Here is a 19,680-nt window from a genome sequence, read left to right on the forward strand (position 1 = left end):
ACAGGTTTAGCTTAATCTATTCATGCACAGTGTCAGTATAGCACTGGGAAAGCATGTATATTGAGGTGGGCATAGGCTACTACTACTAGTTTAGCCTGTCTGATAGGCCTGTTATGCACACAAACATGAAAAATAAATAAATTCAAGCCTCTACAACCCTTAACTGTCTAAACCTCACGTTATTAAATCCCTTCAAAATCATACTGTAGCACTGAAGCAAAATAAAGGCATTTGCTTGTTTCCTGCAAACAGTGCAAGGCCTAGTGTAAATGCGTAGTGTGGTCTCTAAAATGATGTAATCTAATATCAAAGCTACAATACACTAAATCTGAACTAAAATTGTTACTTGCGATAATCTTATCTACTGCTGCAAACGCCTCAAACCTTATCTACAGCTGCATACCACACCTTAAACCAGCAAAATGTTTTTGCAAAACTCTGGTTATGACGTCACGCAAGCAAATATTTCATTTCGACAACACTTGATGCGGTGAATGTTCGAATTGAAAAACCAAAACTTTGTTTTAAGATTGCGTGAGAACAAATGAGTATTTTTTCATAAAAACATGTGCAACGTGTTTTTGAATATCTCCTTTATGTATTTCAACTCTCAATTTGCATTTGAAAATAGACTTGTCTGCCCCTTTAAGAATCATCACTAAAGATAGTGGCCGGTGCTCACACGGCCCTGTCACTACTAGGAACAAACCCACATGAGGGGCTTCGAACGATTATGTTTAACTTTACTCCAAGATAATTCAGTCCAGCGAATTTTTGTTTCTTGCGACCAACGCACCTGTCTTGCCCGCAAACACATGCGCAAGAAAAACAAACCAGTATTTCAATGAAGGTCTGTGTGATGACGTCGATATGTATTTGTGACGTGATAAATTTAAACTTGATTAGCAAAAGCATCACAACCTTGAAGGCGCGATCAGAATAATGATTTGGGATTGAAGTGGTAGTCAGTGACGTCATAGAGTGAAGTCGACGAGGGGGTCGAGCTCTAAGGAGTTGTGAAGGGCACCGACAGTGGCAGGAGTGGCTGTGGAGATAAAGAGGTTTGTTGTTTAAATGTGGTCGAGTAACGAAGATGTGCACTTTCTCCATGTCTTTTTAATTTATATAGCCTACAGAAATGATTTTTCGACCCATTGATGATATGAAAGGGGTAAAAGTTGGCGGCTTGAACATAACAACTTTACGCTATGCTGATGATACTGTTCTGTTGGCTGAATCACAAGAAGATCTTCAAGAAATATTGGACAATGTTAACTCAATTAGTAAAGAATTTAATATGAAAATTAATGCTGAAAAAATCAATCAATGATAATCTCAAAATCACCAGACTCTCCAGTAAGTTACTCCAAATTATAATTGACAATAAATATATACAAAAAGTAAAATCTTTTTCCTATCTTGGACATTTAATAACTGAAGATGGTAAGTGTGACCATGAAATTCTAAGACGGATAGAAATTGCAAGAACTACATTTGGAAAACACAAAGAATAAGGCAAAACTCGCTACAAAGATCATTAATAAAAAGGAAGATCAACGGTAAAAGAAACAAAGGCAGGACCAAAAATGATTTGGACAACAAACATCACTCACTAAATGGACAAAATTAAATGCAGAAGGAACTCAATGATGATGATGAACAATCGCTTGGGAGCGAGGTTCGAACTCGCTACCAAGAGCGAATATCTACATTACTAGATGATGTGAACAATGCGTCAACTTACGTAGGGGGAAGTACCGGTTCTTAGCCCGGTCACGCCTCGATGCTTCCACAGCCCTCTTGAGCGCTAGGGCGACCACTAGCGACATGCATAGCGGTGGCTCTCCACTGGCCTTGGACCTGAGTACCCCAACGGGATTGGGGGCCTCCTTGAGAAGGTCGATGTTCCAGGTCACCGGAATATCCTGCAGAGATACGTCACGTCATCAGGAAAGTTCAAGGAAGCGCTTCGGACAATGATGCGCATCCTCAGAATCCCTCAAAAGACTTTTAAGTGAGATACAAAATAAACTCAACGCTGGTCCAACATGAGTTACCTTGGAGACGGGAGGATGGTAAGTCCATGTGTCGTTGCTGGTCAATTGACCACTGTCTTCGTCATAAAGCATCTGCTCACTCAACCAGAACCCCATTCCCATGACGAACGCTCCCTCGATTTGTCCGATGTCCACGCTGGGGTTCAAACTGAAATAACGTTTCTCTCTGTGTGACAAACCTTGAGGAAGCATGCAGCAAACTTTTATGGAACGTACGTTTGTATAACTTTAACCAACCTGATCCCGCAGTCAAACACAGTGTCCACCTGCAGCACCTGTCGCTCCCCGGTTATGACGTCATATTCCACCTCGGCAGCGGTGACGCCGAAAGATAAGTAGGCGCCGCTAGATGGCGGGCTCCTGCAAAATTAGATCGGAAGAAAAATTATCGATCCGCGTGGTGGCGCCAGGAGTACCAGCCTCGCTCATTCTTGTATTTCTTTGTTTGCTGAAGGTTGAGCCGCAGCGTGGAAATGAAACGTCATCACTAAGATCACCACCAGCACATCAAGTGACGTAGCTAGAAAGAAAATTTCAGAGAGGCAAAAGTAACTGCTGGGGAGCAAAGATTTAAATATTTGAAACAAATAGTTTGTTTAAAAAGATGGCTACTGAATGCAGCCAAACATTTATCATTTAACATGTAATGCTATATCATTAAAACTTTGTAATAACATTAAGAACAGGGGGGAGGGGGGGCAAAATAAAGTTTTAGTGGAGGATTGTTCTCCCAAGCTCCCTCGTGACCAGGTTCCTGGTAGAACCTGTTGGAAACAATTTGTCGAGCGAACAGAAGCATACACATTACATACGTATACGTGGCGCTGAGTTCGATGTTCTGGTAGACGCATCTTGTTATCAAATCCTTCCATGAGATGTCAGTCCTCGCCTTCTCTCTCATTGGTGCAATTCGGAAGTTCAGGATATCGCAACAGCCAATCAAAGACTAAAAACAAGAAAGCATTGTTGCAGCAAGGTACAACCCCATTACACAGGGGTGTGCAATCATCTATCATCGACTAATCGTTTTTAGAAGTTAGAGCTGGCAGAACTTTTTTGCTCGAAACGAAAGAGCTTCTTTTTTTCAACATGAACGGAAAGAGAATTTTGTGTAGAAAAGAAACATCAATAGCATTACGTCATCAATAAAATGAAAGCAACTCGAAATGCCGACGACTCTGTCCATAAACTAAAGAGGGGGGGTTTCCAAGGTGACACACTCGAGTCACGGAGTCGTTCAATCAGTAAAGGATAATGAACACTCTGGAAAACCACGGTTATAGAATAGACAATTAGACATTACGTAATAAAACGTTGCTTGACTAACAATCTACTAACCTTGCACACCGCCTCACTGGTCAGACTGCTGCCGGTGTACTGGCTGTTTGCTGAGGTGATGGTGTTGGTTCGCTGTACCATCACCATGGAAACGGGGATTCCCAGTTTATAAGCGGCCGTTTGCGCCACCTAGTGGGTAGTACAATCAGGTCAACAAATGCTGCCGCGTCTACATCACTTCAACGTTAAGAGACAATTAAATTACGCAAAAGTAACTTTCCAATTTAATTCATTTGACAAAGTAGTATCAGCTTCAAATTGGACTGACAAGTCAACAGGAACTTCCACACTGAACACACCAACTTTACTGTGATAGTGTAAACAGACCTTAGTGTTGATCCCTTGCCCACACTCGATACCCCCGTGTGAGACGACCACAGTCCCGTCCTGTCCGTATATGGACACCAGGACGCTGTACGCGGGGTAGTCGGTTGAAAGCCTGTGAGAAAATTATTTGAATGTCATGAACACAACACAACATACTGAGCAAGGTCAGAGCGACTGCACAGCAATACACATCATCATTATGCAATATGCATTATGCAATTATGCATACCTTATACACATTGTGCATCCATACATTGCACGTAAATGCATTGAGATCGATTGGCTTGGAAGCAAAGTTCAAGAAATGTGAGGAAGTGCTATACGGAAGCAAATTTTTAGTAAAAATAAAGGAAAAAGTCAATCGAAGTTGTGTGCGCCCTGCCATATTGTGCGGCAGCAAGACGAAGAGTGAAGTTTTAGTGAGGACAGAACAGAATTTAGATGATGAACGTCCATTGCTATTCAGCAGAGTCAGTCGCTGAAAGCCTTAAGCAAGGAAGACTGCGAGGAGTGACCATCTAAAGCAGAAAACATTCACAATTTCACAAGCACCCCCACGACCCACCAATACTTCATGGGGGTGACAGCCAGTCCCTTCTTCTTCCAAAGGTTGACTTGGTTGAAACTTTCGATTGATTTCTGTCGCGTCTTGATCTCGTATTTCTCAAGAAGTTCTGTGGATGTTGTAGTGAAACTTTAGGGTTGGGGTTGTTCATTCAGCAGTTATCACCAAATATCTACATTGGATAACGTTACTTTCCATCTAGTTACTTGAGAGCAAAACAAAACGTAGCTGGAGCGATTTCAAGCGCCCTCCTTTCGCTGAATGGCCACCTATCTAGAGGACCTTGCACATTATTAGTGAGTCTGTTGTCTGACATGAAATGACCTGCGCATTCATCAACTCAACAATATAAAGGAAAGGACGGAAACCATCTACGTAATCAACGTCACTTCCTGCTCTCAGACGACTTATTTGAATAAGTTCGAATGAGAACGATTGTGACGTAACTGGCTTCATAGTTTGGATCAAATTGAAAAACTCGTTTTGTCTTCTCGATGCGCAATATGACAGCTTGACGCTTGTTTTGCTTGTTCTCTTCCATAACCTCAACACCTCTCATTGCCATCAATATCTCTATACCTCTGTTGAGTCTTCCTCACTCTACATCAATGGATTATTGTCAGCTGCACAGCCGAGTGGTGAGAGCTTTGGTGCGGCCTTCGAAAGGACGCCAGTTCGACACCGCTCAAGAGCATGCGGCTGTGTCTCTGGCAGGACACTTAAAGGTATGCCTGAAGGTGGACACGAAAATTGGTTTACTTGCCTTCCTGTCCACTTAATGTAAATCTTCAACTACCGGGGGCGTAAGCCTAGATACGACAAAGAACTGGATTATTCAACCAGTCATAAAACATGAAGGATTTGAACACAAATTATTAAAATTCACCATTGTCTTCAAAAACTACAACATCGATCGAAGCTCCACCCACCGTTGTAGACCTCCCGGATGTTGCAGTAAAGGAGCGGCTCTCCGGCTAGGTTTGGTTGACCATGCTTGTACAGATTGGCGTACTTGACATCTATGGGATCCTTACCGAGGTAGCTGGCCGCGTGCTCAATCATGAGATCGGCGAAGGCGGTTAACTGGAGAGTGCCTGTGAATTAAATCATCATTACGATGACGTAGGTAGGACCATTTCTGGTATGAACGGGAAGTCACGTGACCATTTGGCATAGTTTTAAACAATAGGTATTCAGTAGAAAGTATCACACCATGAAGTCGATCCTTTAAAACGTAACGTTCGTACATAACTAACTTAGGACAAAGAGGACTTAATGAGTGCAATAATGGAAGTTGATGGTCCAACCAACGAAGATGGATTGTTATTCAATAGAATTATCAAGAGAATGAAGGGACAACGAACAAGCGCAGAACCTTCCCATGAACTAGAGACTCTGGGTTCGAATCCAGGTGACGATAAACATACTATGGCAATCGGAGAAACATTACTATGAAAAAATCATCGGGCAACGCTGTCATGGGAAGGCATGCGGCTCGCGCTACCTCAAGGCACAGTATGGAGGTCTTGCATTGGAAAGCCTATTTTCATTTATGAGGATTCAATCGACATTAAACGTCAGCGAGTAGACCAACAGCAGGCGTCCTACCTGGTCCTCTACACCACGTGGATGACGCGGTGTTGGTCTTCAGCATGAAGCATGTGTACCGACGGTTGCCACAGAAGTAAGCTGAAGTAAAAAATTAACAACTCTATTGAGGCCAGTAATGAAACTTCAACAACGTAATAATTGAATCCCCAAAGACAAGGTTCATTTAACATTTGTGGATGAAACTTCGTTTGTGCGCGTGTTAGCATTGAATGCAATGCATATGTGCGCATGTTATCATTGAATGCAATGCACTTGAGCGCATGTTGGCACTGAATGCAATGCACTTGTGCGCATGTTAACATTGAATGCAATGCACTTGTGCGCATGTTAGCATTGAATGCAATGCACTTGTGCGCATGTTAGCATTGAATGCAGTGCACTTGTGCGAATGTTAGCATTGAATGCAATGCACTTGCGCGCATGTTAGCATTGAATGCAGTGCACTTGTGCGCATGTTAGCATTGAATGCAATGCACATGTGTGCATGTTAACAGTGAATGCAATGCACTTGTGCGCATGCTAGCACTGAATGCAATGCACTTGTGCGCATGTTAGCATTTAATGCAATGCACTTGTGCGCATGCTAGCACTGAATGCAATGCACTTGTGCGCATGTTAGCATTGAATGCAATGCACTTGTGCATAAGTTAGCATTGAATGCAATGCTCACAGAGTCATCACCTTTCCTTCTAATTGAAAAGTTAGCTCGCTAACTAAAAATACATTTAGCTTGTGTAGCAACACCATAAACAAAAAAAGAAGGCAGTTATCTGCTTTATCCGTAAATTTTATCTTTGTTTTGAATAAGTAGCAGGACTTTCTAGTCTCTTGCTTACCAGATCGGTATTATAAATTGTAGTATTAGTAGTCTAACATTTATTTTTTTCTGTTGCGAAGAGTTGTGTAAGTAGTGCCACGAAGGATGGCACGCAAAATATTGGTTTTGTTCTGTGTGTAATGTTTAAGAAATATATAATGCTTATGAAAACTAATGGTGCATTTGATGTTTTTCTGTTCCAATCAGTATTTTTTTCTTTCAAAACTATTCTTTTCATGACATGGGCTAGGGAAAGCATACATTTTAGTATAAAAATCCTGAGTTGTGGTATATGCTTTGCGTTCGGAGTCGAATTGGAGTTTGGAGTCAATATCCACAAAATATCTGGAGCAGGAGTGGATTGGAGTCACAGACTTCGGAGTTGGAGCAGGAGTCTTGAAAATGTGACTCCGTACACCTCTGGTACAGACATTAAATGACGAAATATAAACCGAACTTTGGGAAGTGCATGTTTGTGAGTGAAACAACCCTCTTACCGCTGTCCGCCCAATTGAGTATCAAGGCGGGGTTATTCACCTCTCCATCGTTGGAACTGCACCCGCTATTGGCATACATGGAACATTCCACTCCCTGCATAATCCCGTCCTCGTTGAAGCCTACACAACAAACTGCCATCACTTGGAGGTTTTGATAGAAGTATCCAGCATGGTGGAAGGTTGGTACAATAGTGAGCAAAAACTAAACTACTTTAGCCCAGCAGGCACGACAGTCCGTAGCTGGATAGCTCTAGATTCCGCACTGCCATCAAACGGATAGAATAACTACTAATAACTATAATATACCGGAATAACTACCGGTGATAAAACCGACAGCAGAGTGATCGGGCCTGCGTGAGTGGTTTGTTCTCAGACGTTGAATCAATGTAAAAATGACGGATTTTGCTGTTTGGGTTACCGCTCTACCTGTTTGACAAACTTCTAAAGAGATGAAACATTTCATAACCTACTCCTCCTTGTTGCTCACTTACCAAGTTTGTATGTGGCCCGATATGGGGTCCTCGCCCCCAACATGGTCATACAGGTCTTCAGGTCGGCATGGAAACGGACAGGACGATTGGTGACGTAAGCAGCAAGCGCGGCCACACATGACGTCATCTGAGATCCGGACGACTTGCCCCCGTAGGCCCCTCCGAGCCGCTTGGTGCTAACTTCAATCCTGAACACACTTTTGTTGACGTCACAATCCTCCAGGGCCGACTCAACCAGAGCCACACACAAGTGACGCCTACCGCGCTGGTTAAATTCTAGCAGTTTACATCTGAAAGTCAGCCGGCTACTCTGACGAAACCTCAACACAGAGGTATTGCGTGACTACCAAACGAGACAGATTGTTAGTCACAGTATAACATTATGACGTCACTTGTTGCAGGGGACGTTGAAAGCGTAGGAGACGGCGTTTTGGACCCCGATCTGCGTCTGTGTAGAGGATTCCAGATTGAAACCGCTCTCCTCCGTGCACTCGGCTCTACAGAGATGCGTCTCCATGTAGAAGTGGTACTGCTGGCCTAAGTCAATCTCACCAGTCACCTGGAAGAAGATGCTGTTGCAAAACATTAAAGTTGAAACTGTTCAAAACTTTAACTCACCCGCTCCCTGTAACTTTTCAAAGACAATTCACAGCTATGGATTTTATCATCAGCCAACTGATCGTCAAATTTGATGTCGGAAAGAGCGATATCGACGCTCCGATTCCATTGTTGACGTCATAAAACCTCAACATTGATTTCACAGACACATAGTCGCAATGATCACATCGCGTCCTTACCACGTGCTTGGACAAGTTGATCGCTTCGTCAGGGTTTCCAACTTCGAAATCCGGTATATGCAAGTCGTAGAACGATTGCTGCTCGATAGCGTCGCTAGTGGTTATGATAGGCTTCTTAGCGTCCTTGTACGTCACAGTGATAGCAGCGGCTATGCGCGATGCTTGGGTTGGGGATTCTGAACACAAGGAGGGGGCTGTTGAGGGGATTGTTAGAAACCTGAACACCCGGTGGCAGTAAGACCGCGCAAAGTGCGGGCTTATGACATAACAGATACTACCATGCATGACTGGACGGAGGAGGTTGTGGTCGAGAGGAGAGAAGAAAGCTGATTGATGACGTCAGTCTTACCTGCAATCGCTATGGCGACAACTTGTCCGGCGTAGGCCACGTAATCGGGGGCGATGATGGGCTGGGTGGGGTCATCATCCCCCAGGCAAGCATTCCTCACCCCGGATGGGAAGTTGTCTCCTGGAACGCAAAACGCAACGATCATGCAGCCAGGTACTTGCAAACCTGACCACAACGTCACATCCTCCATGCAAACCTCGCAACAACGTCATATCCTTAGGGAGTTTTAAAAAACTGGGATAAAATTATTCATCGATCGGTGGAAGGATCGCGGTGGCTTGAGGTGATACGAGAAAAGTTTTATAACAAAATCATCCAATTTCATGACTTGTGGTAAACATAGCAGTGCTTGAAAGTAGGAGAACATTTCCTAAACATTCAACCATCTACTTGTTATGACGTCAACAAATCCCTCCATTGTCCGGGCGACTGATGTATCGATGACGTCAATGTAAGCGTTACACAGCTTCGCCATTACCACGTCACAATGTAATTCGTCACTGGTCCTGGGCCGGTCGCTCATGTAGTAGGCCTCCCCCGCGGCCTGAAACAGAGGGGGGTCAGTGAAAATGTAGCTACTTGCTGCATGGGAAACATCTTCATTGTTTTTGAGAACTTTTATGAATTCCACAGATCCTAACTTCTTAAACTGCAGCTGGCCAACACCTCCAGGTGATAACGCCGTGAGAGTAACCCGTTGTGGGGATAGCTATGCAAGAATAGTTGGACTACAATGATTCGTCGACCAAAGCAGCCAGTTCAAAATTTTCGTTAAGATTTACAACAACTCAGATACAGACCAAGATTTTCATGACATCATCTCAAGAACCCACCTGAAGTTGACCCGACAGTTTTGGGATGTGCTGGGACACGGGGTAGGTGCTGGGATCAGGGGTGAAGGTTTGCTTGCCACTGGATACGGGCCGAACCAATTCGCTTCCCCCACTCGCGACACCAGGCCTGAGCTGGCTGACGTCACAAAGGGAAAGATAAAACTGAAGAAAGAAAATAGTTTGTTGACTGAACCAGTGTTAAAGGTAGTTGAGATGCAAACATGCTGTGACTTGCAAATGAAATAGTTTCAATGTAAAAATATTTGTTACCAAAGTGGTCAAGGGAATTTACTTTGTAAAGCAATCCTGCCGCAAGGTGGCGCCGGTAGGTATCGTCACAATGAACTTTGACCTCTCGAGAGAGAACTTGAAGGGCTCCTAAACACAAACAAACATTCATGGATGACGCAACCTCAATGTTTGCTCGAGACAGGGGTGGGCAGCACCCGCCACAGAGACCTTGTTGAATGAGTGCAGTGTCAAGGGTGAATTTTTACAGATCAATATTTGTCCAGAAAACTTGAATTAATGTTTAAAAGCCATTTTGGCGTTGAAGGAATTTGCGGCTAAGTATCATCATCTACAAAACCTCACCAACAAGAAACCATCAAATAAAACACGCAACAATCTGTAAAGAGAAGCAAGGGACGACTGAGTTGAAAATGAACGGTCCCCAACAGCATTCTCCCTTCAATGACGTAACGATTCACGGCCGCCTTTCAACGTGTTTGTTTAAAAGGATGTAAAAACGATTGTCACGCATCAATGCATCCAAATATCTGACCAACCGGAAAGCGACCTTACAACATAAACGATTCCATCAATTCAAATTAATCAATTCCAGGTAAGAGCACACGGCGTCGACCAGGTGGAAAGCCGTGGGGAACGAGTAAGGTACGAAACTGTTAAAACTTTTTAAACTCGAGTGTCACCGCGCGACTCACCTTTCAAGGTTTCGTTGGAGTTGATCGACTTTCCGGCCAAATAATCTTCGGTTTTATAAGCGCGGGAAAATAATGGAGCGATCCCCCCAAACACAATGATGGTTTTGACGAATTCCTCCTTGGCGGGGGAGATAGTCGCGTGGAAGGCGGCATTGACGTAAGCGAGGGAATTCTGCCAAACAATGAAGCTTCAGGTGCGGAGAGTGAACTTCGAATCGTGAGAATTTTTACTTGATGAAGAGGTTCCAACCAAAAAGTTCGAAGCATAAAGCGGTTGTCATGCGAATGTGACTATGATGTAACAAATGGGTGAACGAAATGGATGACGAATCAATTCAGTGGCTACTCGACACCTGCCCAAACATCTAGACCGAGTCGCCGCCACTGCCCAAGAGTGGTAAAAGGCAAAGCCCCTCGACCCCTGGAATGGCAAAGGTTCAAACGAAGATGTAAAATGTTCGGCGTTGGCACGATGTCGTCACAATACCCAAACAATGGTGGAAGGACAACGAGCCACGAGCGTACCTGCGATCTGGGCATGACCTTAAAAGACTTTATCTTCATTTGCGACTTTATCTTCATATCTTTCATCTTGGGAATGGACACAGATACCAGGATCTAATCAACAATGCGAGAATTCAGCAATCGATGTAGTGGGACCAACGCGAACTTGATTGACATTGGATTGAACAACATGTGGACACACGTCACAATGCACCTTTGTCTTCATGTCCAGATTGAGTATTCCTCCAACTCCGAAAATCTGGTGGACGCTGTAAGCGCCAGTGGCGATGTCGTACACGTTGATCTTTGCCATGGAAGCTTCCAGAAGGAGACAGACATCAGATGGGAACTCATTGTGGGAATGCTTCAGCATCACATTACCGGCCCAGGAAGCAGCCTGGAACAAGAAAGGAAACGTTCCCCTTGGTCAAGTTGTTCCTTCAACCAATGAACACTCTGTTGCAATATACCAGGAGGAGACAATAGTTAATTTTCTTATTCCCACACAACAACTTTTTATTGCAATAAATTGAGTTTCGGTTTCAGCTGTTAAGGCGCGTCCACATGACTTAAGAACACACTTTCAGCCCGAGCTACAAGGTCCGTCCACACGATGACTGTTTTCTTGCTTAAGCAAGCTCAACTTTTGTTTGTTTAACTAAGACAATCGCGCTTAGTGTCGCTTACTAAAACTTAAGCGAGAGTACGCAAGAAAAATACGCTCTAGTGCGTACAACTAAGCTGAACCGCTCGCTTAAGCGAGTTCTCTTGCTTGAAAATATTTTCGCGCCAAAACTTCACGTCTGTTCTCAGTAGATATTGGATGCAATCAGTATTCTCTGACCACACCTGTTTTTAACTTCTACTTCACTCAAGGTGTCTGAATGCTTTCATGTCTGAATGCTTCCATTCCAAATTGGGAGCTGGTATACAAGTCTATTGGACAAAAATGCCATGACGTCATAGATTGAAATCGACCAAAAATACGGAGTGAAGTGTGTGAATGACGCCTTCACAACTTCACCTTTGCCATTTTCTAGCCCTAAACCCTGAAGAAAAGGGTTTAGGGTGAGAAAATAGCGAAGCAAAAGTGGAGCAGCGAAAGCGTAAAACAGCATGGAATACTATTTCATATACCGTACTTCACCCTATATTTCTTGGTTGATTCCAATCTAGTTTGCAAGTGTAGACAAAACAAGCTTAAAAACCAGCTTAAGTAAGAATTTGTAAGCAAGAACACTTCCTCGTGTAGGCGCACCTTTAGCACCATGATCATTGTTTACTTCGGATTGGCTGTGGTAGTAGCGAATTGCACTAGCTTTCGGAACACAGTTCTCTAGTCATGTGCTATAACGAATATTGTTGGAGTCAGTGTGGTTGACTAACAAGGTTTGAATCTTTTCCATTTACACCTCACACATTCCATGAACCAAGCGCCTACACTGGCGCTACTCAAAGAACAAGTAGTTTGCACACAAGGATAAGTTTTGTTGAATCGGCGTTAACAGAACAAGATTAACTGTCTGCTGGTACCTTTCTATGAAGGTGGTTGGAAGTAAAATAAATTTCTATCTGACATAGATGTCAAAATCGGTAGCAAACAGTGATTGTTGAAGACAAAGCAACCCCTTCATAGTTTCATAGTTTGCCAACAGCCCAACAATACTCAAAGGAAGTTCAACAAACTTACGTTTCGGACAGGACGGCTGGCCACCTTCTTCAGATGAGACGCAATCACTGCAAAGCTCAGTGAATCTGCGGAGTTGTCGGCGAGGAAAGCGATGATTCGACTCAGTGTCACCGACGCTCCAACCTCAACCACGTCATCATTGTTTGTTATGGTGAGAAATTCATCCACAGAACTAACATCGATGTAGAATTGGACGATTTCATTTGACTCAAACACACCTAAGTGGCACAGAACTATTACTATGTATGTAACATAAGACAAGTAATCACGTCTTGAACAAAGTCTTAAATAATACACTATTATTACTTCACAGTGATACGATAAGCGTAATAGTGAGGATCATAAAGCTTAGAAAACACCCAAGCGTCTTTCTTTAACGATAATGCCATGACATGAATCTTATTTTGATTTTTTCTGATTTTTTCTTAGCTCTGGAATCAACTAGATCTGAACCAAATTATATGCCATATATTCAATGGAAATGACATATAGAAGTGACATATATTCATTTAATGAGCAGTCTATCTCAGTAGATAGCCAGCTCTAGTCTAGATAAAAGATATACAGTACTGGCTGCTTTTTGGCTCCATTAATTGAATGAATATAATTTTTGCGTCGATTAACATCAAAAGAAAGCTTACGTTAAAACAGAATCAGTCTGGCACCACCTTGTGGCTCAGCTACGGTTCTTTAATAAATTACCCAAAGCATTGAATAGCGCCATTTGTAGGAAACAATCTATTATGTGGCAGCTGCGTTAAAATTCTGTTTTATTAATCAATACCATTATCAAAACAGTCGAATTAAAAAGAATGACAGAAAAAACAAAGACATATTCACAAAAGACTACCTGATCCAGTGTTTCCACACACAATTTTGTACAAACTACTTTCGTACAATGATGCCAAGATAGTGGTCAACTCAACAAACGATGTAGGTCGAAGCCAACTGCTCCCTCCACTTGATACTTGAAATGAACGTAGTTTCTGGTTGGCTTGAGATTTCATGGCACACTTGTTTGGAGCTATATCCTACAAATCATGATTTAAGAAATACATTGAGCAGCTTAACTCATCCAAAGCTTGAAAGTATTTTTCTGCTAAACTGATATAATTGTTCTGCACCTACCTCAATATCTCGGCATTTTTCTTTTACTTTTGGATCAGCATCGCAAGCAAAGCACTTCATAGCATCCAGTATAGAGCGATATCCCGTGCAGCGGCAGATGTTTCCATCAAAATTATCTTCAATATTTTGCTTCGTTGGGGACGATTTTTCTTGAAGTAAACTGAAAAAGAACAAAATGCAATCCCAACACTGCACTTAAACTGAAAACTGAACCAAACCACAATAATTTGCATTTCAAAGTTGATCTACATTCCATACCATAGCGGTGCACATAATTACTGCAAAAAGTAAAAGAGAATAAGGAATACGGTACTACAAAAATGAAAGAAAACTCAATTGAAAAAATAATCACCAGAAACAATGTTACCCTTTGCAAATAAAAATTGATATTTATTATGGTTGTCTTGCACTGGTTGATAGTAAGGAAGTCTAGATGGAAAATCTGCAAAGTACATAAAACATTGAAATAAATCACCTATGCATGCTCATAACAAAGCCCGGGGTGCAGTATCCACACTGACTTGCCCCTAACTCCCCAACCTTAGTTTGAATTTGGTTGAATTTGGTTCGTCGAGACCCGATCCCTTCCACTGTTGTGATGGAACATCCATCAATTGAACAGAGTGGAAGCAAACACTATAAGAAGCAAGAAATTGTTATGACACTCACTAGGGGAAAATAATAACAGAATATTCCTTGCTACAACTACATCAGTAATAATCATCACCAAACTATACCTGTAGTTATACACATGAATTTTCAAAAATCATTGCAAGTATAGAATCTTTTTAGAATACTCCACAACAAAGTTTCACTCACAGAGTTTATAGCAATGGCGGTTTGTGATGGTCGCTGAAGCGCAACAACGCAACACCCACATCCTCCCTGTTTACACATGACTTTAGTGCCTGTCAACCCGGGCTGGGTGCGCACCCATGAGTTGAACGATGCAGTCGGATCATCAACAGTAACTGTGTAGTTTCCACCATTCACAATGAAAGAAATTTTATTGTTCTTTGCCATGATGAAATCAAATGCAGCTAAAAAGTATTTGAATCATAACACTAGAAACCGTATGACCTAAAGGAAAACTTTCATGTTAGATTAAGCATGATTTGCTATAGTGGAACAACAATGGTGAATCAACATCTTGGAAAGTGTGATCAGTCTAAAAGTCAAAACTAAAAAGCGTACCAAGTCTTGCTGTGAGCAATGCATGTGTTGCTCATGATCCCATACAAACAAAAGCTGCAGAAGATAAAGGTTTCATTAATTCTGTTTAGAAGAAAAATTAGGGAAAAGCGTGGAGGTGCTGCATGTCATCACGTGTGTTACCATCTTATGCAACAATGAAACAAAATTGCAAAGCTGTAGAGTCAGAGGAAAAATATATATATAACTTTTCATCTACACTTCTTCCAAATATATATACTTCTTTCATCGATTTATCAGGGGCCGAGGCCGACCATTTACCATTACCGGGGTTACTACGGTAATAAATGGTAACGCTAACTATAACCAGAGGTGTAGTGTACAGGAGCAGGAGTCTCGGTTTTTGGCTAGAGTCGGAGTGGAGCATATTTCCAAAATATTTGGAGCAGGAGTGGATTTAGAGTCTATGACTTCGAGTTGTAGTGAAGTCCAGAATGACTCCATATGTACACACCAGAGATGATTAGAGTCTGGATTTTCAGGCTCCACATCTGCTCTGCCTCCAAGCTTAACTTACTCCACATCCTGTTGCTTCACAGCTTGTAGTTTGCAAGAAAACACCACAAATGGGAAAACATCACATGGAGGTATATATCTCTGTGGCCATACTCAGTGTTCCTACTGCACTGAGGAGGCCGAAACGGTGTGTCACTGTCTGCAGTTATAACATAACTTGCATAAAGGAATTAGTGATATCACGAGCAGGAAAAATCTGTCCGCACCGTAAAAAATCTGATAATGTCACACTGCGCCGCACAGCAAAAAGAAAAATGAAAACAATACGGAACAGTAGCACACCCAGAAAAAAATTTAGGGGCGGGCTAATTCAGAAATGTCGGCCGAGTGATTTGCGACAATAGTGACAGTAGGCCAATGCCCAATTGCAGTTGCCCCGGCCCCCTTTTGAAGGACCCCCGACGCCGACGTGCAAAAAAGTGATTTTGTGTTGTTTTGTTAGGCTATTATATTTTCTCTCAGCCTTTGAGGTTTCTGTAAAACAGTGATGCCAGGTTGTTTTTTGAAAACAAGCAAATGAATCTATAAAACTTTGGTAGAGAGTTTGCTTTGTTGAACCATAGAGAAATAAAACAAAGTAACTTCAGCGGGTTTAACATGATGTATTATATACACATTACACAAATATAACATAATTAAAAATAAACTCTAACGTTTTCGACATGTACGTGTGTCCTCATCAGGAATTACATATCTGCAATATACATAAAATGAAAATTGTAAGGTAAATTTTATTTTGCACTATAACTGTAACTGTATACTAACGACACTCCAGACTGAAAAGCACAACTGAACGAGCGACACAGGAACAAATGTCAACAAATGTCTGTCCGGCCCTTGTCAACAAATGTCTGGTTGACATATAATGACAATGTCTCGATTGACCAATTTAAAATCATCTCTCGAGGCAGATCTGATTTTCAGACTAAGATCATGGAAGCCTTAAGAATCAAACGTAACAATCCATCTCTCAACCGGCAGTTATTCGCCTGTGGCTCATCGTTCCTTTTGTGTGTGTTCTAATTGTTTTGTCCAATGCCTGTAGTCTACACCTCACGTGATCTGTTTCCCACCGCATAATTTACTCGCAATCATTCTCGTATCATTTGTTCAGTTTGTGCTTTCAGTCCAGAGTGTCGTTACAGCTACAGTGCATAGTCAAATTTATCTTACGATTTTTCATTTTATGTATTGCAGATTTAATTCGTGATGAGGACACACGTACGTGTCGAAAACGTTTGAGTTTATTTTATTTAATTATGTTATATTTTGTGTGAAATAAAGTATGCTAAACCCGCTAAAGTTACTATGTTTTATTTCTCTATTATAACATTTGATGCATTACTTCGGAAATATGTTTTTTCTTTTGTTGGAAGATGCAAAGTATCGTCTAACTCTATTGTTGCCTGTTGCCTCCCTGATGAGGTCCGATTGCCATCGTATATCAAATTATCGTCTTCATTATAATAATTCTATGTATGCTGATATCTAGTTTTGATGGCTGCCATGTCATCTGATTGTTTTTATCGTTCTGAATACTTTCAGTTCTTCTAACTTGCAACACTACCGTACCATTGTCTGTAAACTTGTAACATTAGATAGCCTATTTAGTATTTAGTGAGATTTTGTGCATTTGCAGTTTGTGTATTATTTCGTTGTTGTTGTTCGTTATTTGTGCATTTGCAGTTTGTGTAACTGCAAAATTTATGTTCAAACTCAAACACAATCACTTACCCCAATGCTTTAATTCTCTATTTCAACTTAATAACAATTTGCACTCAATATCAACCAGAAGCAACAATCACTTTTTCCTCCCCTACTTCTCCAAAAGCTTGACTCAACAATCCATTCAGTTTAGTGGAGTTAAAGTGTGGAACCATCTCCCGAAAACCATCACTGAAATTGAAACCTTTTCAATATTTTGCAGTAACTTGAAAAAGCACTTGCGTTTTGAAAATTAACCTCTAACAACCTATGCTGTAACTCTTTAATGATCTGACTGTATTATTGATTGTTGCACCATATCCTGGTGTAGCATGCCTTTCCAAATGCCACTTTTGTAAATTTATCCTACATATCATATATTACTATATTATACATTAACATATCTTACTATACGTATATCTTATATATTACACCCGACCGGATAAGGATGATGATTAGCCTACTATCTTTACTCTTCCATGAATAAGCTACTATACCATTATGTATAATTTAATATTTGCCAGATAAGAATATATCACTATGTTACTACCAGCTTGCATCTAACTACTCCCTGATTATTATAAGCTATTATGTTCGTTCAGAGGATCGCTTGACTTTTCGTAAGATTATTATTTAGGTTGGGTTTGGAAAAGATGCTTGAAACAACTCAGACACTACATCCTTCATCGGCACTACCAAAGAATCTCCACCTCTCATTAGCGATACCAAAAACACTCCATCCCTCATTGACGCTAATTCAACTCTTATTAGAAATACCAAAAAACACGCTGCTATATCATCATGCTTCTTATGCTCTTACATGCGCAGGAAATTAATTTAAAAAAACAAAGCTTTTTTAACTATTTTATCTTGATAATGAGCTGCCATATTATGTATTTGTTCTGCAATATATAGGCTACTTAATATCGTTGCTGCGAACACTTTATTTCTGTATGAAATCTGTAAATAGTCCTTGTTTTGATAGTCCGTTACGTAATTTCAATATGTGTGTGTAAGTGTAACTGTGTATATTAGTTTGTTTTTGTGATGTTGGGTTCAGTCGTGTTCTCATTGCTTTAAGAATTGGCGCGCCAGTTGTTCCAGGAATGAGGAGGCGACTGATTCTTAACTAATTCATCAACTTATTTTAAAGTATCAGGTTTGGTGGCCGTGCTTAACTATATTTATTGATGCATATACCGCAATATTAGATCCTTTCATGCACGTCTTAAACCATTAAGGTTTTGCCACCTTTTCCTTTTGTTGGTTTTGTTACTGTATTTCTTTTTCACAATATCATTTCTTTTGCATTCTGACAAAGAAAAATAAATTGAATTGAATTGAATTGAATTCTTTGTTTTGTATATTGACAGCTTTGTCTGATGCAAATAAATATTATTATTTGTGTAGCCTATTGCCCAAATTTGGGCTACCCGAAAGATTCCACTGAATAGTTGAGCTGTACTCCTCAGACATGGCATATCCACTAGCAGTGTGAGTCGAATTTTCACCGTTGGCAAGAACAATAGTTACACGCCTTGGGCACTGGCAGCAGTGGCCGAGTGGTTAGCGCGTTGGGCTCGCAGTCGAGAGCCTGCATGTTCGACTCCAGCCACCCGCACTTGCTGTTGTTTCTCTGGGCAAGAAACTTTACGATAATTGCCTCTACCCAGTGATCGATTTTGAGTGATGGGTAGTACCAAATTTAAGTCATAAGTAGAGTAGACAACCGGAAACAGACCTTGCAGTCGGCTGCAGCGTGGGTCAGGTGTACGTCGAAAGGCGTACACCGATGCATAGCGCTCAAGTCCGCTTTCCCGCAATGCAGGATAAAGATAATAAAACAAAAACACTCCACGGCATAATTATTGAAGTAAAGTTTTAAAAATTTTTTGTATAATGCCCATAATATACTCTCGCCACTTGTAGCGCTTAGTTTCGTCATTAAACCGGACCTGGGGTCAAAATGCCCCCTTGAATCATTATATGAAGCTCCGTTATGTCTAAAAACGATCTTTTAGAACAAATGTATTGGATCTGCAATTAGCCAATTATCAATGGGCTGAGAGTAATAGGTAAGCAATTTTATGACGTCAGAGTGACGTCATTTAAATATAAATAATATTTTATGAAATGTGAGCTGTCTCTTTCTTATACACATAGGAAAAAAAGTTAAAAATGAACCTAAAAACTTGTGCAAAAGGAAAAATACAGTTTCGCCACTAGTGGCGCAAAGTGCTGCTTCAAAAACGGCCATAACTTTTTTTGCTGCCAAGGGTCTCTGATTGGAGGAGAGTGAA

The 19,680-nt window shown here is 41.3% G+C and overlaps 1 protein-coding gene across 1 annotated transcript; it reads right to left on the reverse strand.

Annotated features, from left to right (window-relative positions):
* Window positions 1-450: 450 nt before the first annotated feature.
* On the reverse strand, window positions 451-14,993 carry LOC145766096 (uncharacterized). Its single transcript, XM_082577754.1, has 26 exons — window positions 14,768-14,993; window positions 14,424-14,584; window positions 13,949-14,108; window positions 13,671-13,851; window positions 12,821-13,038; window positions 11,345-11,527; window positions 11,152-11,244; window positions 10,627-10,798; window positions 9,975-10,060; window positions 9,683-9,844; window positions 9,240-9,393; window positions 8,850-8,969; window positions 8,501-8,676; window positions 8,096-8,262; window positions 7,704-7,891; window positions 7,213-7,332; window positions 5,896-5,976; window positions 5,217-5,381; window positions 4,288-4,396; window positions 3,723-3,834; window positions 3,396-3,524; window positions 2,870-3,003; window positions 2,295-2,417; window positions 2,058-2,205; window positions 1,745-1,925; window positions 451-1,045 (listed from the first exon to the last, which is right to left on the reverse strand). The coding sequence occupies exons 1-26, from the start codon at window positions 14,969-14,971 to the stop codon at window positions 975-977; spliced, it is 3,798 nt and encodes a 1,265-aa protein (XP_082433880.1). The 5' UTR covers window positions 14,972-14,993; the 3' UTR covers window positions 451-974.
* Window positions 14,994-19,680: the final 4,687 nt, after the last annotated feature.

Source organism: Aplidium turbinatum, chromosome 3 (assembly GCF_918807975.1).
Source record: "Aplidium turbinatum chromosome 3, kaAplTurb1.1, whole genome shotgun sequence".
NCBI classification, from domain to species: Eukaryota; Metazoa; Chordata; class Ascidiacea; order Aplousobranchia; family Polyclinidae; genus Aplidium; species Aplidium turbinatum.

What these genes read in the sequence shown, in the direction of transcription:
- LOC145766096 (XM_082577754.1), bottom strand. Translation starts at nt 14,971, where the DNA reads ATGGCAAAGAACAATAAAATTTCTTTCATTGTGAATGGTGGAAACTAC. An exon ending in GGCAAGGGATCAACACTAAG is followed by an intron (nt 3,525 to 3,722) that starts GTCTGTTTACAC and finishes ACTACCCACTAG; the next exon opens with GTGGCGCAAACGGCCGCTTA. An exon ending in GAACTCAGCGCCACGTATAC is followed by an intron (nt 2,418 to 2,869) that starts GTATGTAATGTG and finishes CTAATTTTGCAG; the next exon opens with GAGCCCGCCATCTAGCGGCG.